The following is a 22080-nucleotide window of genomic DNA, read 5'->3' as shown; positions in this document are numbered from 1 at the left end:
GATATTCCGTGCAGACCACTGCCTGATGGATTGGTGGTCAAAGGTGTTTTTCCACAGAAACTTTTCCATGAAGGATAGGCAGTACGGCACAGTCCAACTGGATGGAGCATTCCACGGCAATATGACCAGGCCCATCCTTTGCAACACTGGGGACAGATAGAACCACAGCACGTAGTGACACTTGAAGTTTGCAAACTGGGGATCTACACACAGCTTGATGCAGCCGCACACAAAGGTAGCCATAAGGATGAAGGCGACGTTGGGTACATTTTTCCCGCCCTTATCCAGAGGTTTGAACATCGTGTCCCTCCGGACCCGGATCATTTTGGATCCCCAGATGAAGCGGAAAATGGCTCAGGTGATCGCCACAGCGCAGGAATGCGGTATGGGCCAGACCTGCACCACGAATGTGAGCGCCTCGCACCTGATGACCAGGTTCTTACCCATAATGGAGAGAGATCGCTGCTCCCACATGCTCAGCTTATGTTGTACCCTGGCTACTCGCTGGTTCCAGGTTTTGGTGCACATCTCAGCCCTTCCAAACCATATCCCCAGCACCTTCAGGTAATCTGACCTAACGGTGAAGGGGACAAAGGATCGGTCAGCCGAGTTCCCAAAGAACATGGCCTCGCTCTTGCCGTGTTTAACATTGGCTCCCAAGGCCAGTTCGAGCTGGTCGCAGATGCTCATCACTCTGCGCACAGACAGTGGATCCGAGCATAAAACGGCGACGTCATCCATGTACAGGGAGGTTTTAACCTGAGTGCCTCCGCTGCCTGGGATTGTCACCCCTCTGATGCTCGCATTCTTCCTAATAGACTCAGCAAAGGGTTCAATACTGCAAACAAACAAGACAGGGGAGAGAGGACAGCCCTGTCTGACTCCAGATTTGATCGGGAAACTTATTGATTCCCACCCATTGATTGATTCTGCACTACTGATGTTTGTGTAGAGTAGTTTGATCCAATTGCAGATTCCCTCCCCAAACCCCATTTTGGAATGCACATCCATCATGTAAGTGTGCGATATCCTGTCAAAAGCCTTCTCCTGGTCCAGGCTGATGAGGCAGGTGTCCACCCTCCTGTCCCATACATAGGTGATCATATCCCTGAGTAGCGCAAAGCTATCAGAGATTGTCCTGCCTGGTTTAGTATAGGTCTGATCAGGGCGAATCACCAACTCCAGAGCAGACATGAATCGACTGGCTATGTCTTTTGACAGAATCTTGTAGTCAGCATTAAGCAGAAATTGGGCCACCAATTTCTGATTTCTGTCCTCTCCCCCTTCTGCTTGTGGATGAGGGTGATGATGCCTTTCCTCATGGATTCTAACATGCTGCCAGCCTGGAGCATACTCTTGTTTACTGGCAGACATGTTGATTCTTTCCTCAAATCAGTGCACAATAAAAGAGACTGATTCTGCAGGCTCCTTTTTATACAGGCCACCTGGACCTGGCTGAGAAAGGCAGAGTGAGAGCAGGGAGGGGAGGAGACAAGAGTGAAGATTAAACAGAGAACTAGATGGAGGAGACACCCAGAGTGACAGACAGAGAGAGAACGGCCCCTCATCTTTCAGCTCCACCTCCAGTTTCCTCCGGGCTGCCAATTTCAAACCCTTTATTAACAGTAGAACCAAAACCCAGCTCTCCACACAAACCCTTCCAGACTCGGCCTTCATAGTGAACGCTTTCCAGAAAGCCGGAGCTTTTAAATATGGTCCCGATGCAATTAACATTCAGTAATATTCCCACCTAAACACAGTCCATTCTATACTAAGAAACCTCCTCAGTAACATCACCATTTCCTCACACATCCGCTTCCTGCAGTTTACAAACACCTTACTGCAGCTGTTTGGGGAATCTCCTGTGTTAAGATTGGAGTTGGAAAGCGGCCTTTACCCGGCACTGTTATTGTCTCACACTGAATCTGCCAGACATCCTGTTCTCTTTATTGCGAGAGAGAAAGCACGGATTTAGGAAATGTTCATTTGAAATGATCTCTATTGAGAACGAGCCCGGCCGTGGGACAGGTATTCCAGTGCAAAGAGCTGTCCATGACCGAGTGTTGCAGACTGGCACATTGCATCGTCCAAGACTATGTGCTGTGGGACGGCATTAAAGCTTGGGCAAGCCACCATGGAGACTCAATGGGGAAAGGCTGCAGTCTGAGGCCCTAGTAGGCCATAGTACAGTGAGGGGCTGGAACCCGTGTAAAACCCCTCGGACTGTTTGCACCAGAGAATGTTTGATGTGTAATGTAAATACTGTAAATATAACCTGTGCAGGCAGGGATAGTGAGATACATCATGTACATTATTGAAGGAAACTGATCTGTATTGTACCTCATGTAATATTAAATTTGAACTGCTTTGCAATGTAATTGCACAAATTATATGAATAAAATACATATTGTGCAAAAGAAAGCAGCTTTCCTGTCAACACACACCTTGTCTCAGGGCACAACTTTCCTGTGATCTTGTCATACCCAACTTCGCTCTATATCTTCTGACACACACACTTTACAGTCTGTCATTTCCAAAAACAAGCATTCTAAAATCAAAAGACCTTTTGTTTATTTCTCCTTTCTTTTCATTTCTCCTCTATTCTTCTCAATCACTCCCTTCAACAGTCCTATTCAGATCAAGGTGGAATGTGAATAGTGTCACAACTCACCTGACACTATTATTACCCTTCTTTTCTCTTGTCTCATTCAATGGGAAAGTTTTATTCAGCAGTCTGTTGCTGTTTTACACTCTTGCCATACCATCTGGTATTGCATCCATCTGAATTCTGTGCTTTCATGGCCTTACATATCTTTTCCTCTTCTGGATGATTTGTTTGCTTCTGTTCCATTCAACCAGGCTGGACCACAGGGAAGCTTAGAACCTTTGCTTTGGACGGGTCCACGTTGATCCATTACATTCAGAATCACCTCCTTGAAATAACTCCATACTACAACTACAGTAACCACACAGAATCTGCTTCAAACACTCCTCCACATTTTATCTGTTCTGACCGTCAACACCTCCAGCTCTTTTGTTTAAGTGGAACCCATCAGGTGTGTATAGGCTCCTTCTATTCTGAAAGCTGTAGCACTGGGTCAGGGAATTCAGCCCTGTTTCTCTACTCTAAAGGCTCAGCCATGCTTGATCTGCGTGGTATTTTACTTTTATTGCAACGTTACAAGACCTCCAATCCTCTGGAAAATGATGGTCAGGCCTTCCCCTATTTCTTCCCTGGCTTCTTTCAACAGCCTGGGGTACATTTCATCTGGACCTGGTGATTTATCCACATTCAAGGATGTTCATCCCATTAAGACTTCCTCTCTCGTTAAGTTATCACGTCCAATACTTCACACTCCTCCTCCTTCATAACAATATTTGCATCGCCCTCTCATTCGGGAAAACAGTAAAGTATTTATTAAGGATATTGGCAACATCTTCCACCGCGATACAAAGGTTACATTTTTGATCTTTTATGTGCCCTGCTGTTTGCTTAGTTGCCTCTAACTCTCATGTTTTGTTGCCTCTAACTCTCATGTTTTGTTGCAACATCTTTGGGTTCATTGTTACTTTGTTTGTCCATGTTCTTTCCTGCTTTCTCTTTGCTCTTCACCGCTGCTCCCAAACGCCTCCAGGGCAGTCAATACACAAGGTGTCAGAAGTGGGATTCGAACCCACGCCTCCAATGGAGACTGCGATCTGAACGCAGCGCCTTAAACCGCTCGGCCATCCTGACTACCTGCGACATGCTATCAATGCTAAGGAAATTATTCATTCTTTGTGAAAGTATTTGTGAGATTGTGGAAATGTCTGGAAGAGGAAAGACCAGCGGGAAAGCTCGAGCCAAGGCCAAGTCTCGCTCCTCCCGGGCTGGACTGCAGTTCCCGGTGGGCCGTGTTCACAGGCTCCTGAGAAAGGGTAACTATGCTGAGCGTGTGGGTGCCGGAGCCCCGGTCTATCTGGCTGCTGTGCTCGAGTATCTGACCGCTGAAATCCTCGAGCTGGCCGGCAACGCGGCCCGGGACAACAAGAAGACCCGCAACGTCCTCAGACACCTGCAGCTGGCCGTCCGCAACGACGAGGAGCTCAACAAGCTGCTGGGAGGAGTGACTATCGCTCAGGGCGGGGTGCTGCCTAATATCCAGGCCGTGCTGCTGCACAAGAAAACCAGCGCTCAGAGCTCCCAGAAAAAGTAAAGCGGCCAAAATGTCATCAAATAAACCAAAGGCTCTTTTCAGAGCCACCCACAGTCTCTGTGAAAGGACTGGTTACTGTCAGGAGGGAGTCAGTGATGGAGTTATTGTCACAGTGGATTGACCTGTTTCACATCTGTCCAGGTGTGTTTTCAGTTCCCTCTCTGGATTTCGCTCTGTTTCTCTGCTCACACATCTCCCCCTCTCGTTAAGTGAAGAAGTGAACTACAGGGTGTCAGAATCAACAATTTAATAAATCCCGCTGCCTTCGATTTTATAAATCCCGAGATTATCCCGGTTCATTAACGGGAACTGGTTCGGAGCTGATGAATTAATTTAATAATGGAAGTGTCCGGGTTAATTCTCTGTTTTTCATTTGGACAGTTTGAATTGTGTTTTTTTTTCTCTCCGGTGATCTGAGCGCCGCTTCTCAATGAGAATCTGCTCCCGGAACAGAGTAAATGCAGGAAGGAAGAGGCCATTCTCGGGCTGTGTGTTTCTCTCCTAACCTGATCTGTTTAGACCGCACTGTTCCCAGAGGACAGAATCAGTGAGAGTTGTGCACACACAGGAGCTGAGTCCATTGTAGCGCTTTCAGATGTGCCTTCCCCCCGGCCCTCCCTATTCTGCGGACACAGAGCTGTCTGTTTCCCCCGGCGGCGGGATAGAGTCGGGGATTCTCTCCCCGCAGTGTCAGGGTCTGCAGCCCCGGGGAACTGGCGGTTTCAGTCAGAGTGACCGAGCTGCCTTACATATCCTGTGTACTGATCTCCAATGGATTCAACTATTAGTGAACTCATTGGGTAATGTTTGTAAATAACCCTCATGTGAACGGACCCGGCTCCATTAATGCCTTCCAAATAAAACTGGGATCCATTTCTTTTCCCCAAATGCCAGCTAACGGATCCCAGGAGCGGGGTTGAGATTGTGCTGAGCAGCAATGAGTCTCCGGTAATGCTGCTTTCTAAATTCCAGATCAGCTCTCAGTCCTGCAGGCCTTTCGGGAAAGTGATGTGACAAAACAGAAACCATGTGGCCGCCCCTCCAATCTAATGGCTTTGATGATGAACAGAGATGGCAGCTCTTTCCTTTGCTGATTTGGTGGCTCTGAAAAGAGCTTGTTACACTTGTTACTGAAGCTGGGTTTTAGGTGCGTTCCCCGCGGATGCGGCGGGCCAGCTGGATCTCTTTGGCCATGATGGACCGGGATCATTCTGGTGAATCTGCTCATTTTCCGGCAGAAGCATCAGTCGCTGTTTGAACTGTTTAAAGTCAGGGGTGTATTAGCAGCCAGAAAGTGAAGGGCGGTTCATTGCTCCCTGCAGCATTATCCGCCTCTTTCAGGAGAAAAGATCAGAAACCGCTCGTTTCTGTCAGTCCCCGAGAAGCCTGTGAGAAGCGGTTAGTCGCTAATTTGTTCCTTTTACAGAGTGGAAGCTGATATTTGTCCCGTTTTAAATTGCTGAACCGGACCTTCCTCCCGCCGCTTACAGTTAACAGATTGAAAAATGAAAACGATTCCTAAAATCGCGTCAGGATTTTGTGACGGTAAATACAGTAAAACAGAACATAAAATGAGAGGTTTTAAAATTGTTGCCTGAAAATTGAAATTTTCCATCACTTCAATTCCTTCCTGCTCTGGAATTGCCGGGCTTTTTCCAATTGGAAAATCTAAGCCAATGAGAACTTCTATTTACTTACATGTGATTCTCCTATTGGTTAAGAATTGGATTGAGAAGAGGATGACCAATCAGAGACAGAGTCAAACTGCGGGGATTCCAGGCCCCCAGTAACTGAGCTGAAACTGTTCAGATTGACAAACCCTGGCAGCAGCTTCACACATTGGACACTTCACACTGAATCATTCAAGGGCTGGTGTGAGAGAAGCTTCAGATCCTGTCATTACTCTCTGACTCATTATTCATCTAGAACCAAACAATTAGTGAATGTGAAGCAGTGAAGAGACTTTTCACTCTCACTGCAGAATGTGTCATCTGGGGAAATAAGGAACTATTATATTCGGAGATTCCAGGTACATTCCTCCCTGAACAAATCCATTCCTAACATTCCCGATCACAGCCTATCCCAGCTCCTGTTGTCACCCGACTCCAGCTGAATTGGAGAAACTCATGTGTTGGGGTTTGAGTTGTGAGGTGGGGTTTCTCCGCCAGTGTTACTGTCTTACAAACTCTCCCCCTGAATTTGTGAACTGAGACTGCACCGAAGACATCTCCAGTTGGAGTGAGGCCGGATATCCCTCTGTTTTATTACAGAGAGTGGGGAAAGGGCTGTGTGGAGGGGATGTCAGCGAGTCACCAGGGATCCTGGATTTACCCCAAATCATTTCCATGTGGAATCTGCAGGCGGGGCCGGGACAGGGATCATTTGATCAGGGGATCAGCTCTTTCCTGAGAGATGTGGGTGGCTCTGAGAAGAGCCTTTGTGTTCAGATGTTTCCAAGTTTCCCGCGCTCTTTCACTTCTTTCCAGACCCTGCTTTCTGAGCCTTCGCTGCTTTCGGCTTGACCTTGCTCTTCCATGTCTGCACTTTCTTCAGCGCCTTTCCACCCGCCGCACTCTTGCCTTTTTTGACCTTCTTCGCAGGAGACTTTTTCTGAAGCACTGCTTTCTTCACCGCCTTATTTGGCGTTGCCGCCGCCTTGCTGCTCGTTTTCTTGGCTGTTACTTTCTTTGTTGTCACTTTCTTGTCTGCTGGTTTCTTCACTAAAGATTTCTTGTCTGCTGGTTTCTTCACTGAAGATTTCTTGTCTGCTGGTTTCTTCACCTTCTTTCCCACTTTTCCCTGGGTTTTCCTTCTTGCTGATTTTGAAGGAGCCGGAGGCTCCCTGTCCCTTGCTCTGCACCAGGGAGCCTTTGTTCACATTCCTCTTGATACTTTGCTTGATCTGGGTCTTGAGCTTCTCCTGAGCGGTGGCAGACCTGGAAGGAATCAACTACCAGCCAGCGTATAAAGCGAGACCAAGGCTCAGGGCCTTCAGTTACCTGGAGGGGAGTCGGAGAGGCAGCGGATCCTGTGAGGAACCACAATCCAGGAAGGATGAGAAGGTCATTGTCAGGGTACAGAGGAGATTAAGTTAAAGATTTACCAGTTTATAAGCAAGCGCAGAGCCAAGGAACGGTGCTGGGGCAGATCAAATAATAGGAAGCTGTGCTCAGATGGAAGGCAAGAGTGATTAAATGACAGAAAAGATGATGGTGCAAGGCAAAAGTCAGGGAAAGAATAAGTAACATTTTGTAAGCACAGATACCAGGACTGGGGTTTGAACCCACGCAGACTCATGTTTAGTGGATCTTAAGTCCAACACCTTAACCACTCAGCCATCCTGGTACATTAACCAACCACTGAAAATGAAATTTAATGTGATCCGGGTGCCATATGGCCTTTGACAATATCAAGTTATGACTCCTCTCCCATGCTGAATTGGACCCTTCATTATTTATGAACCTCAATCGGATCACCCCTCAGTCTAGGTTTCTCTAAGGTGTAGGGTCCCAACTCTTTTAGTCTAACTTGATAACCAAGATGTCTTATACTGGGAATTCGTCGAATGTCTCTCCTCTGTACCCTTTCCAAAGCCTCAATATCACCCATCATGTGAGGAGACCAAGACTGGATACAATATTCCAAGTGAGTCCTGACCAAGGTTTCATAAAAGGACAAATTCGGGACATCTCAGATACTGAAGGAGTCCGTGTCCAGAAGCAGCAAGACCTGGACAACATTCAGACTTGGGCTGCTAAGTGGCAAGTAACATTCACACCACATAAGTACCAGGCAATGACCATCTCCAACAAGAGAGAGTGTAACCATCTCCTTTTGACGTTCAACAGCATTACCATCGCTGAATCCCCCCACCATCAACATCCTGGGGGTTAGCATTGACAAAAGCTTAACTGGACCATTCATATACATACTCTGGCTACAAGAGTAAATCAGATAGTGGGAATTCTGTGATGAGTAACTCAGCTCAAGGCACATGGTGAAATGCTCATTAGGAGAGCTGGAGAAATGGACTGGTCAGGTGGGCAGAAAAGTGGCAAATGGAATTCAACTTGGAGAAGTGTGAGGTTATGCCTTTGGTGAGGTCAAACACAGCAAAGGAAGACACAATTAATGGGTGAATGCTGAGAGGTGTAGAGGAAGTGAGGGACCTTGAAGTGAATGTCCACAAATCCCTGAAAGTAGCAGGATAGGTTGATAAGTTGGTTGAGAAGGCTTATGGAACCCTTTCCTTTATTAGCCGATGTATAGAATATAAGAGCAGGGAGGTTATGCTGGAACTGTAGAAATCATTAGTTAGGCCACAACTTGATTTCTGTGTGCAGTTCTGGTCACCTCATTCCAGAAAGGATGTAATTGCACTAGAGAGGTTACAGAGGAGATTTACAAGGATGTTGCCAGGACTGGAAAAATGCAGCTATGAGGAAAGATTGGATAGACTGGGGTTGTTCTCCTTGGAATAGAAGAGGCTGAGGGAAGATTTGATTGAAATGTACAAAATTGTGAGGGGTCTGGATAGAATGGATGGGAAGGGTCTATTTACCTTAGTAGGGAGGTCAGTGACTAGAGGGCATAGATTTAAAGTGATGTGTTGAACAATTAGAGGGGAGATGAGGAAAGGTTTTTTCACCCAGAGTGCTGTGGGAGTCTGGAACTCACTGCCTGTAAGGGTAGCTGAGGCAGAAACCCTCAACTCATTTAAAAGGAGTCTGGATGTGCACCTCAAGTACCTGAACCTGCAGGGCTGCGGTCCAAATGCTGGTCAATGGGATTCAGCTGGGTGGCTCGTTTTTTGGCCTGCCTGTGCTGTAAACTTTCTATGTTCTATGATTCTATGCAGACACAATGGGCCGAATGGCCTACTTCTGCACTGTAATAATTTTGTGATTTTTGACTCTCCAAAACTTGTCAACCATCTACAAGGCACAAACCAGGATGAGTGCAGCACCAACAATACTCTAGAAACTCGACACTGTTCAGGACAAAGCAGCCGCCTTGATTGTCACCCCATTCACCACCTTAAACATTCACTCCCTTCACCACTGACGCACAGTGGCAGTAGTGTGTACCATCTGCCAGATGCACTGCTGCAACTCACCAAGGCTCCGCAGACAGCACCTTCCAAACCGAAGACCTCCACCACCTTGAAGGACAAGGGCTGCAGATGCATGGAAAAACCACCATGTGCAAGCTCCCCTCCAAGTCACACACCATCTGATCTGCAAATATATCGCTGTTCATTCACTGATGTTGGGTCATAATCCTGGATCTCCCTTCCTAACAGCACTGTGGGTGTACCTACACCACATGGAGTGCAGCAATTCAAGAAGGGAGCTCACCGCCACCTTGTCAAGGACAATTAGGGATGGGTAACAAATTCTGGCCTTGCCAGTGTCGCTCACATCCCATGAAAGAATATGCCTCATTTTATATTCAATTGTCCTCTGAATGCAGCCCAACCCTCTATTTGCTCCAACTATCACTTCACAGCATTGCTGCTGTAACTTTAGAGATCTATGCACTAGAACATCCAGATCTCTGCTCAAAATGATTTTCTTTTTTCCACCTACTTTAATGTTTTTCCCTGAAGGGTGTATGAATGTTGAGCATTCGCCCTGTCCACATGAATAACACTGCATTTACCCAAATTAAACATTATTTACCAGTGATGAACCCAATCTCCCAACACATTAAGATCAGCCTGAAACAGTCGAGCATCGTCTGCAGTCTAAACACTCTCACAGATCTTCAAATCATCTGTAAATGTACAGATGGTGCGCCCTACACCTACATCCAGATCATTAATAAAAATAGTAAAGAGCAACAGACCCAACACCGATCCCTGTGGGACACCACTGGTAACTGGTCTCCAAACAGATCCAGATCCATCTGGAACTACTTTCTGCCTACATCTGCCAGTCAGTTCCCAATCCAGATCAATATATTACCACTGATACCAGGGACTTTAATCTTATAGAGAAGCGTCTTGTGTGGAACCTTATCAAAATCTTTTGGCTGAGATCTGCTAATTGAACACAGGCCGGGGATGAGGCCTAGGCCTGTCCTGCTATGTGTGTGGGTCTCAGGACCACACAAGGTGAGATCAGCTCACTGAGCACAGGCCCATCCTGCTCTATATGGTGCTCAGTACCTCACCAAATGAGAATAACTAACACACCACAGGCCATGGAGCCTCGGCCCATCCTTCCCCGATTGCGGTTCAGTGCCAACCAGGTCAGATCAGCTAATTCAGCACAGGCCGGAGATGGAAGCTGGACCTTTCCTGCTCTTGGGACTCCGTACCATACCAGGTGCGATGAAGTAAAATACCACAGGCCGGGGATGGAGCCTGAGATTTCCCTGTTCTGTGTGGGGCTCTGTACAACAACGTGTGAGAAGAACTATCATCCCTCAGGCTGAGGAAGGAGCCTGGGCCCATTCTGTTCTGTGTGGCTCCTACCACACTGAGTGGGATCAGTTAACTCAATACAGGCCATGAATACAACCAGGCCCTTTCCTGCTCCGTGTGGCTCAGTATCACACCAGGTGGCATCAGCTAACACAGCACAGGCTGGGGCTGGAGCCTGGGCCCGTCCTGCTCTGTGGGCTCAGTAACAACCCGTAAGATGAACTTTTTTCAAAAGACTTCAGTGTATTTATCTCTGTCCAACACTGTGAGGCAGCTTACTGTGTTTATAAAGAGTGTAATTTATTGACTGGTCTCTTGGATCAAACAGGGTAACAGACAGAGGTCTGTGTGCAGAGGGTTTGGGGGTGAGCTCTGATTCCTAACCCTTTCTGGACTGTGAGGAATAAAGAATGAATGAGAGAGAGAGAATGTGGGAGAAGGGATGATGGAAGAATTTGTCCGTGAACCTGATTAAAAGTGGCTCAAACGCAAGATAATATTAAGATATCAAGAGCAGAACATTAACATAATCTGAGTTCCGCGATCTGGTCGGGTCCCATTCCCCTGAAGTGAGGAATGAACGGGTGGGGAAATTCCACCTGGAGTTATATTTGTCTCCAATGAAGATGAGTTCACAGTGAGGATGGAATAGCTCAGTTGGGAGAACACTAGATTGAAGAACCAGGATACAATCCCTGGTTTCATCAGTTTTAATTTGGTGTCTCCATCAGTTCAAGTAGAGAGAATCAGAGGGGAGATTTTCCACTCTTGACCCCATGGGCTGAATTTTAAACTAACGGTGCGGCTCTCGGCAGAGGCACCGGAAGCGGGTGTCATCACCACACGAGTGAAATGTGGCCGACCGACCCCGATCACGGAGCAGCCGACCAATTAATGAAGGGGAGGCGTGGGGCCCATGTAAACAAGGACCAGAGGTAGGGAACGAGGCACCGATGGCACCGACATCTGACACAACGGCAGGTGCTGGCACCATATTGAAAGGACTGCCAGACCTGCATTCACTGCTGCCTGGTTTAAAGGAGTGTCTTCCTGAGAGCCCTCTACTGCCCCAGGACCTGTTCTGCTGCCTCTGCTGTCCCAGGATCCGTTCTGCTGCCTCTGCTGTCCCAGGACCCGTTCTGCTGCCCCAAGACCCGTTCTGCTGCCTCTGATGCCCCAGGACCCGTTCTGCTGCCTCTGCTGCTCCAGGACCCGTTCTGCTGCATCTGCTGCCCCAGGACACGTTATGCTGCCCCAAGACCCGTTCTGCTGCCTCTGATGCCCCAGGACCCGTTCTGCTGCCCCAGGACCCGTTCTGCTGCCGCTGCTGCTCCAGGACCCGTTCTGCTGCCTCTGCTGCCCCAGGACCCGTTCTGCTGCCTCTGCTGCCCCAGGACCCGTTCTGCTGCCTCTGCTGCCCCAGAACCTGTTCTGTTGCCTCTGCTGCCCCAGGACCAGTTCTGCTGCATCTGCTGCCCCAGGACCTGTTCTGCTGCCTCTGCTGCCCCAGGATCAGTTCTGCTGCATCTGCTGCCCCAGGACCTGTTCTGCTGCATCTGCTGCCCCAGGACCTGTTCTGCTGCCTCTGCTGCCCAGGACCCGTTCTGCTGTCACTGATGCCCCAGGACCCGTTCTGCTGTCACTGATGCCCCAGGACCCGTTCTGCTGTCTCTGCTGCCTGATAGGTAAGGAGCTGAATGCGAGCCTGCAGTGACCATGGTCCAATGGTTTGGCGATGCCTTCCTGCAGGTTCGCCTCCAGGTGACAACAGATAGGTGGAAGATCCTCTTCCCCAGGGATGGGAGGTGGAGACCTGTCCACCTGACCAAGCAAAGCTGCTTTGAGATAGTAGGTGAAGTCAGCAGCCATGGGGTCAACCCCAAGACATGGATCCAGTGCACGAAGTGGGTCAATGACCGGATCCAGGCTGCTCAGGCACAAACTCAAAACACTTTGGACCCTTTGGACATTGCGCATGGCAGAGTGAGAGGGAGTGTTTGGTGGAAAGGGAGTGACCACCCAGTCATGTGTATTGGGGAAGGGCAGCAGGACACGCTGCCTGAGGCTTGGCTGCATCTCGGTGGGAGGTGCACGTCAGTCATTGTCTAAACTCACACAGTCCCTCGAGAGGGGCCACATGCAGGAGGAATATGTGTGTCCACATCATGGACTGCTGGATTATCACCATCAGAGATGTTGGGCTTGTCCCCGCTGGGAGACGAACTTTGTTGATCATAGTGGCTGCAATAGAAGACAGCCCACAATCGGAAAGAGCGTGTCAAGACTGGCAGTGGATGCCTTATCTCCATGTCCTCATCCCGATGGAGGAGGAGGCCATGGAACAGGCCGGGCAGCAAAGCAGCTGCTCCATAGCTGAAGGAGAGACAGGGACACCTACCTAAGAGAGTGAGTGAACATCTCCTGGGGCACAAGGGTGCATCCGCTGCAAAGGAGCCACACTGCTCATCTGTTCACCACTGCATCAATGGAGCTGCACAGTAGGGGTGGTTGGAATGTCACGATGGGCAGACTCTAACCCTTCAATGTCCCTGTTTTCACATGCAGGCTAGGATGAACGACAAGAGCGAAGAGCTGGAGAGACTGGGGGACAGCCAGACACCTCTGAGGAGGAGGAGGGAGCCTCAGAGGGTGCACCGTCACATCATTCCCCTGCACCCACCACCAGCACAGAAACCCTCACTCGGTGGGTATCCACTCGCTGTTAGATTTGGGCACACAAGCTGCTGAGCACGTCACAGACAGGCCCGGGCAGCTGACGGAGGCTGTGACAGCCGAGGCCACTGGCAGTTGGAAGTCTGTGGGAGGCCAGGCCCATGCTGAGTCCCAGGCTGATGACGTGCCTCTGGTGTCACCAGCAACTCGGGAAATGCTGCAGCTGCAGCAAGAGGTCAGGCAACATCTGGCAGAGTTGCCGGAGGTTATGTGTACCCAAGCTCGGATGATGGAGGAGTCCATCCAGGCCTTGCATGCTGTACTATCTCTGATGGGGGTGTGTCTGGCTTCCTTACTTGAGAGATTGGTGACTCTGATGGAGAGCCAGATCCAGCCGACCAATCAGTGGCTGCCGGAGATGTGTGCAGACCTGCACTCCATCGCTTTGTCCATGAGCTCCATCCAGCGGTGACAAGGTGAGAGAGGGGGACGAGGCACCTGAACTCTTCACCAGGTCCACGTCCCTCTCAGGTCAGCAGCGAGGTACAAGTGTGTCTTATAAGGGGGAGGAGCAGCTGGCTGCTACATCTGGGGTCTCCTCTCAGGGTGCTCCTGGTGTGGACAGTAGCTCCAAAGCCCCTCTGCCAGTGACACAAGTGATGCCAGTGCCTGCCTCCATCACCCTCGATGACAGAGGGGGGGTCCCTGTACCTGTGCAGGAGGCCCTCAGTGTGCCGGGGCCCTCCAGGCCTCAGGCAGCAAGAGGACGGCCACCAATGTCATCCCAAGCCATGGGGCAGCAAGGTCAGCAGCCTGTCTTCACCTCAGCTGACAGAGCAGGGGGAGCACCACGTAGGAGCATGCGGAAAAGATTTCCGAAGAGCACCTAGATTCACTTGTGTTCATGGTGAATGTGCATTCCAGATGGATAGGGTTGCATTTGATGTCACACGGAAGAAAGAAATGATGTTCTCTCACTATGTCTCCTTCCTATTGTTGATGCCCTATGGGACTTCATTTAAACCCTTCCTCCCAAGGGGCTGGAAGTGAGGGACCAAGCCCTGAGTTCACAAAGCTTCGGTCTTGTCACATTGCGATGTGTACCTGGACGCTGCAGTGCAGAAGGAAGCAGGCGACAACAGGGCTGCTTAAAGCTAAGACTTTATTGCTGTGGTTCCAGAAGGTGGTAAGGCTCAAAGGAAACTTGAATGTATAAGGGTATCTCATGTCTCCCTTGTGTGTATCTCATGGCCCCTTTCGTGCTGTGCGTGAGGTTCTTCATCTGGCACTGCTTGGGCAGCATCCTCCTCCACATCCTCATCATCAGAGGAGACATCACACTCCACGATATCCTCACTTGTCAACACCTCACCCCTCTGTAATGCCAGATTGTGCTGTGCACAGCAAACCACCACGATATGTGAGACCCTCGCCGGGACATACTGAAGGGCTCCACTGGATCGATCTAGGCACCTGAATCTCATCTTCAGGAGACCAATGGCCTCCTTGATGGTCGCTCGGGTTGACCCGCAGCAGGTGCTGTATCTCTCCTCTGCATCCGTGCGTGGGTTCCTCACAGACGTCAGTAGTCATGTCCTCAGTGGGTAGCCCTTGTCTCCAAGGATCCATCTCTGAAAGCGGATGGGGCCGCGGAAAGGTCCTGGCACCTGGGAGTGCCTTGGTATGCAGGCGTTGTGGCTGCTTCCCGGGATTTGTGCACACACCTATGGGATCCATTTGCAGTGGTTGCAGACCAATTGCACACTGAGCAAGTGGAAGCCCTTCCTGTTGAAGGCTGCTGGCTGGTCTGCAGGAGCCATGATGGTCACATGGGGTGGCACCCTACACCTGGGGGAATCCAGTGATGGCCCCGAATCCTAAGGTCCTCTCAGCTTGACTGTTTGGATCGATGTGCACATAGTCACCGGCCCTCCTGAACAGGACATTGGTGACCTCCTTGATGCACTGATTCACCACAGACTGTGAGATTCCACACATATCTCCAGTGGATCCCTGCAATGATCTGCTGGTGCAGAAGTTCAGTGGCACAGTGACCTTCAGTGACACTGGTATCAGGTGCCCACCAAGTCCCATGGGGCACAGCTGCATCATGGCAGAGAGATCAGTGACGACCTCCTTGCAGAGGCGCAGTCTGTGGAGACACTGTCACTCGGGCATCTGCAGGTAGTTGAACCTCAGCTGACGTGTTCCTCTGCCTCCTTCTCCAGCCTCCTGTTCGAGGCTGGCCTTCCTGTGGGCCCCCAAGCTGCTGTGGTGCCCCTGCTGGTGCCTGCGCCTCCCTCCCTTCCTCTCTACTCCTCCTCCTCCTCAATGTGAGCCTTGAATGAGGCCCATGACAGGTTGCCCCTCCCTGAGTGCAAGTCCTTCACAGTAAACAACACCCAGCCACATTTACCTCACTTGTCACCCTCAATGAGGTGGCACTGCCCCAATCGTACCCTGGTGTGGCTCCCCCTGCAGAGCTGGCACATTGGCCCCCACTCCTGACAGTGTTTCCCGATGCCCTTTCCCCCTCCACCCTTACTGCCAAGTTACGCTGCCTCACCCGATAGCTTCCCAGTGAAGCCAACACTCAGCTCCCACCTCCCAGTCAACTCCTTTAACCAGGCGAGTCTCTGAAGCCCCGTGGTTCCCGTGTGCTATTCGTTCAATTGGATCCAGTGAATAAAATTTCTGATAATTGGACTCATAAATACTTTAAATGCCTTCTTGCCGAGTGGATGTGCGAAGTCTGCCCTCCATGTCAGCCGCCGACAGAAACATCCGGTCCGACGTCTTCCATCCCTATTTTATCCACCCCCGCTCCCCCTCCCCAGCCTCCATTCCCGTCTCCAACGGTCCCTTAAAATTCTGGCCCATGTCTCTAAGACTAATGGGAGTGAAACTACATCTGCTCCTTAGCCTGAACAGGGAGAGCTGCTCTCTCTGTGTTTAAAGTGAATGAATCTGCTCTTCACCTTGTCTTACTGGAACGTTCACTGTCTGGAAATGTCTGTTTGAAAATGTTTTCCTGTTATATTAATGGAGCAGAGGAGCAGATGTGAGGTGCTGTTCAACAGAGAGGTTTGGAAGTGGGTGAAGGGGTGGAGTGATGGTGTGAGTGAGAGGTGCAGTGAGTTGGCCATTCTCAATAGAGTGTCAGGAATGAAGGTCAGAGGAACAGACCAGGCAGGAAACACAGAAAGAGCGAGGAGAAGCTGGTGTGAAAAACAGAGATTAAACAACAGGCTTGTTCAGTTGGTTTGGGTCTGGTGTTTAGAATACCCGGAATCTGGGTTCACTTCCCTTCCAACTCAGCGAATTATATCAACATTATGTTCATAAAACCATAGAATGATACCCAAAGAAGGAGACCATTTGGTCCATTGTGTCAGTGCTGTCTCTTTGGTTATGTTATCCAATTAGAACTGCTGCTCAGCTTTTTCCTGTAATCTGTACATTTTTCCTTCCAGTATTTATCCCAATTGCTTTTCAAAGTTACGACTGAATCTGCTTTCAAGTCCTGATCAGACAGTGCATTCCAGATCACAACACATCAGTGTATAAAAAATCATTCCTCATTTCGCCTCTGGTTCTTTTCTCAATTACCTGATAAATACATCCTCTGGTTACTGACCCTTTTGCCACTGGAAACAATTTCTCCTTATTTAACTTATTGAAAACCTTCTTGATGATGTCACATACGAGACTGCCAGTAAAACTGAAGCCCATGGAATAAAAGAGACAATGACAGCATGGATATGAAGTTTGCAGAATGATAGGAACATAGAAGCAGGAGTAGGCCATTCAGCCCATCGAGACCACCCCACCATTCAATATGATGATGACTGATCATCCACTTCAATGCCTTTTTCCCACACTATCTCCATATCCCTTCTGTCATTTGTATTTCGAAATCTGTCAATCTCTGCTTTAAACATACTCAATGACTGAGCTTCCACAGCTCTCTGGTGTAGAGAATTCCAAAGATTCACAACCCTCTGAGTAAAGAAATTTCTCCTCGTCTCTGTCCTAAGTGGCTTTCCCCTTCTGTTGAAATTGTGTCCCCTGGTTCTAGATTCCTCAACCGGAGGAAAAACTTCATCTACCCTGTCTATCCCTTTAAATATTTTGTAAGTTTCAATGAGATCACCTCTCATTCTTTGAAACTCTAGAGAATACAGTCCCAGTTTCCCCAATCACTCTTCATAGGACAGTCCTGCCATCCCGGGAACAGGTCTGGTGAACCTTCATTGCACTCCCTCGATGGCAATGATATCCTTCCTAAGGTAAGGGGACCAAAACTGCACACAGTATTCCAAAGTGCAGTCCAATCAAGGTTATATACAATTGAAGCAAGATTTCACTACTCCTGTACTCAAATCGTCTTGTGATAGAGGCTAACATATCATTCGTCTTCTGAATTGCTTGCTGCACCTGCATGTTAGCTTTCAGTCACTTATTGACAAGGACACCCAGGCCGCTTTGTACATCTACACTTTCTAATCTCTTACCATTTAAGAAATAATCTGCACATCTGTTTCTCCTACCAAAGTGGATAACCTCACATTTTTACACATTATATTCCATGTGCCACTTTCTTGTCCACTCACTAAGTCTGTCCAAATCCCCTTGAAGCTGCTTTGCATCTTCCTCACAACACACATTCCCACCTAGTTTTGTGTCATCTGCGAACTTGGAAATACGACATTTGGTTCCCACCTCCGAATCATTGATATATATTGTGAACAGCTGGGTCACAGTGTGGTGGTGAACAGTTGTATTTCTGTCTGGAGGAAGGTTTACAGTGGGTTCCCCATGGTTCCTCATAACTTCAGTTATGTGCAGACACTGGAAAAGCTGGGGTTGTTCTCCTTGGAGCAGAGCAAGTTCAGAACAACTTTGACAGAGTTAGAATCAAGGAATCAAATGGTTACAGTACAGAAGGAGACCATTCAGTCCATCATGTCCATGACAGCTCTTTGCAAGAGCAAATCAGCTAATTCCACTCCTCTGCCCTTTCATTGTAACCCTGCAAATTTTCTCTATTCAGGTGTTTATCCAATTCCCTTTTGAAAGCCACGATTGAATCTGCCTCCAGCACATTCTCAGGCAGTGTATTCCAGATCCAAACCACTCACTCTGTCCCACACCCCTGGTACCATTGCAGAAAATCTCTTCCGTTCATTTCATCCCTCATAAATAATTGAAATGAAATGTTTATTAGGAAATGCACAATATAAAAAAGAGAGAGAAATAAATGCTGAGAAAAATAGAAGTCAATGTTTGGAAGGTAAAAAGAGCAAAATATGTAACTTTTATTCTGGTTGAGTGAGAGGAATATATCACACTCTGGGGCTTTTTAAGAGGATTTACTGATAAACCTGGGTTTTGAGAGGAAGCTGGTTCATGGTTTACAGAACAAATTCAGTCCCTGGGGTGGAGCCAACAGCTGCACCGTCCAATAACAGACAGGATGGGGACACTGTCTCAGGCCTGGTGAGCTCAGTCGATGAAAGCATGAAACTCTGAATCTCAAGTTTTTGAGTTTGAGCCCCACGGTGGGTGTCTTTTATTTCCTTTTTAGGCTGATTTTACAGGCGTTCTCCAGCTCTGAATTCCTCGGCAGAGAGTTCAAGGAGTGTTTGAAATGAGATTCAACAGCAGTATGAGAAAGTCTCTCCTTGATTCAGGACTCTTACCTCTCTGCAGCAACTCGCTGCTGAAGATTGAACTTTATCTCATTTCATTCTCAGCTCATGGTCAGTGTGGACCAATGGGACTTCTGGCTGTCTCCCACTTCACAATCCATCAGTGCTTAGAAATCAATGGGGAATATTACTCACATGTTGTAATGTTTTATAATTACTTGAATGTATTTCACACTGTGTCTAACAGTGTGAATCTCCCCTGGTATATCAGCTCACCAACACTTCAACAGAACATTCACATAATGTGAGCTCTGAGATCTGTTCAGATCCCATTCCCAAGACCTGGAAAGTGGGATTGGGCTGGATCGCTCTTTTTCAGCTGGCACAGACACGATTGCTAAATGGTCTCAGTCTGTGCCATAAATTTTCTCCATTTTCGATGTTCTATGAAGTGAGGTGTGATTGGGAGGGGCAATTCCACCAGGGTTATATTTTCTACCAAAACAATGACACAAGGGATACTTCACTTTTTTATTCATTCATTCATGCGATGTGGGCATCGCTGGCTAGGCCAGCATTTATTGCCCATGAGAAGGTGGTGGTGAGCTGCCTTCTTGAACCATTGCAGTCCATGTGGGGTAGGTACACCCACAGTGCTGTGAGAAGGGGAGTTCCAGGATTTTGACCCAGCGACAGTGAAGGAACGGCGATATAGTTCCAAGTCAGGATGGTGTGTGGCTTGGAGGGGAACTTGCATGTGGTGGTATCCCCTGTATTTGCTGCCCTTGCCCTTCTAGGTGCTAAAGGTCACTGGTTTGGAAGGTGCTGTCTAAGGAGTTGTGGTGCATTGCTTCAGTGGATTTTGTAGACGGTACACACTCTGCAACTGTGCGTCGATGGTGGAGGGAGTGAATGTTTGCAGATGGGGTGCCAATCAAGCGGGCTGCTTTGTCCTGGCGGTGTTGAGATTCTTGAGTTGGAATTGCACCCATCCAGGCAAGTGGAGAATATTCCATCACACTCTTGACTTGTGCCTTGTGGATGGTGGACAGGCTTTGGGGAGTCAGGAGTCATGGATGAGTGAGAGGAATATATCACACTTTGGGGCTTTTGTAAAAGGATTTATTAATAAACCTGGGATTTGAGAGGAAGCTGATTCATGGTTTACAGAACAAATTCAGCCCCTGGGGTGGAGCCAACAGCTGCACTGTAATTACTCACCTCAGGATTCCAAGCCTCTGGCCTGCTCTTGTAGTCACGTTATTTGTATGGCTACCCATGGTAACCTCCATGATGTAGATGGTGGGGGATTCAGTGATTGTAATGCTATTGAATGTCAAGGGGAGATGGTTAGATTCTCTCTTGTTGGAGATGGTCATTGCCTGGCACTTGTGTGGTGCGAATGTTACTTGCCACTTATCATCCCAAGCCTGTGAGACTGAAATAGCTCAGTTGGGAGTGTGTTAGACTGAAGATCCCTGGTTCAATCTGGGGTTTTGTCAGTTCTCATTTATTCTGCATCACCCTTTGGTTTTGACTCTTGAGCTGCACAATTTACACTGAAATTATTTACCCAACTCTGAAGGTTGGATTGGAATAGAGAGATATCAAGGATGGGAAATATTTACATTGTCTGCTTTAGCTTATTCTCTATCTCCCTGTGTCCTTTCCCCCAGTTTTTGACTCTCTCGGGGCCGGGTGAACATTTGATTTGCTGCATTTGTCCCAAACTGAAGCCTTTTCCACATCTCTGGGTGGTCAGACTCGCTCTGTCTGTTTTTGTTGCTCGTGACCATTAACGAGAACAGGCCACGAGTTCAACGTTTATCAGCAAACGGAAGATAATTGGAAAGAATTCTGTGTTACTCCAGATCAGTGACAAAGATACAATGGATGTTATTCAAAATAAATTCCCTTTGACATTTTATGTAAACTTGTTTGCATCCAAAAGTTGGATTTTAAGTGTAACAAAAATGTGTCACATTATTGACTGACCATGTGACAGCGCACATGGGGATCAAATCCACAGCCTTGTTGTTATCAACACTGCGTCCTAACCAACTGAACTAAGCGGCCTATAGACAGAGCCAGGTATGGGTTTGAGCCGCACGCTGGGCGTTTTGTGTTTTATTTCTCACACTGGGTGACAGAGCAATTGTACAAACAATGGACACATCACATCCCGGAAACATTGTTCTGATATAAAACAGTGTAAAATAAGAACTGAGCATGGAAATGGAACGGAACCAGAAATCAGGACTTTAATCTATTAAAGTTGATCTTGAAATTCAACCATTCACTGAACATTCCAATTGATCGAACTCTCTTCTGAAATAAAATCCAGGAACTTGAGCTGCTGTAAAACGCAACTGAGCCTGACGTGATTTGAACACGCAACCTTCTGATCTGGAGTCAGACGCGCTACCGTTGTGCCACAAGCTCATAGATAAAGCAAAGTGGTTCCATTCCTGACAGATTTACTTCTTGTTTAGATTCAGTGATTGAAATTAATTCAATCCTCATCTGACCTCCACTCTGTAAAGGCCTGCAATCCGACCTGAACCCGACGACCTGTGTCGGGTTCGGGTCATGTCGGGTCGCTCTTCCGGTTCTGGCTTTCGGGCTCGGGTCAGGTTGGGTCAGGTTCAGGTCAGGCTGGGTCCAGGTTGGTCTGAGTCCGTGTCGGACACACACAGTAAGTATTACATTTAACTTTGCTGGGAAGTTAAGTTTAATAAGTGTCAAAAGTTGAAAAGCCAACCAAAGCCGGGAGTCCGGGTCATTAAGGAGGGAAACTCTGAGTCTGCGCAGTGAGCAAGTGAGCATCTCTATGACGTCATTGCGCTCATGCTGCAGCTTCCTGTCGATTCGGAATCGGGAGGTAGATAAAGTGAACATTCCGGTGGTCGGGTGAGGCTCGGGTTAGTTTGGGCGTGGGAATAAATGGAGATACTCAGGCCGGGTCAGGCTCGGGTCCAATGTGGTTCTGTCAGGTTCGGGTCGGGTTTTTTTTCCTGACCTGAGCAGGCCTTTACCGCTCTGTCAGTTCAGTGCCTTATTTAAACTATTACTTGGAGTTCTGTTTTACAGGGTCTCGGCTGTTTAAGTGTTTCCGAGACCCACTACTCTGATT

The 22080-nt window shown here is 48.3% G+C and overlaps 1 protein-coding gene and 2 non-coding genes across 3 annotated transcripts; 1 reads left to right on the top strand and 2 right to left on the bottom strand.

Moving 5' to 3' along the window:
- Positions 1 to 3653: 3653 nt before the first annotated feature.
- trnal-cag (transfer RNA leucine (anticodon CAG)) lies at positions 3654 to 3736 on the bottom strand. Its single transcript has one exon. It is a non-coding gene; the product is annotated as a tRNA-Leu (tRNA).
- A 70-nt stretch (positions 3737 to 3806) lies between these two features.
- Positions 3807 to 4196, top strand: LOC137360207 (histone H2AX-like). Its single transcript, XM_068025744.1, has one exon. The coding sequence runs from the start codon at positions 3807 to 3809 to the stop codon at positions 4194 to 4196; it is 390 nt and encodes a 129-aa protein (XP_067881845.1).
- A 17121-nt stretch (positions 4197 to 21317) lies between these two features.
- trnaw-cca (transfer RNA tryptophan (anticodon CCA)) lies at positions 21318 to 21389 on the bottom strand. The gene has a single exon. It is a non-coding gene; the product is annotated as a tRNA-Trp (tRNA).
- Positions 21390 to 22080: the final 691 nt, after the last annotated feature.

This window comes from Heterodontus francisci, unplaced genomic scaffold, assembly GCF_036365525.1.
Source record: "Heterodontus francisci isolate sHetFra1 unplaced genomic scaffold, sHetFra1.hap1 HAP1_SCAFFOLD_97, whole genome shotgun sequence".
Classification (NCBI taxonomy): domain Eukaryota; kingdom Metazoa; phylum Chordata; class Chondrichthyes; order Heterodontiformes; family Heterodontidae; genus Heterodontus; species Heterodontus francisci.
The sequence above is the reverse complement of the archived record's forward strand: the minus strand, read 5'-3'. Positions and strand labels throughout refer to the sequence as shown.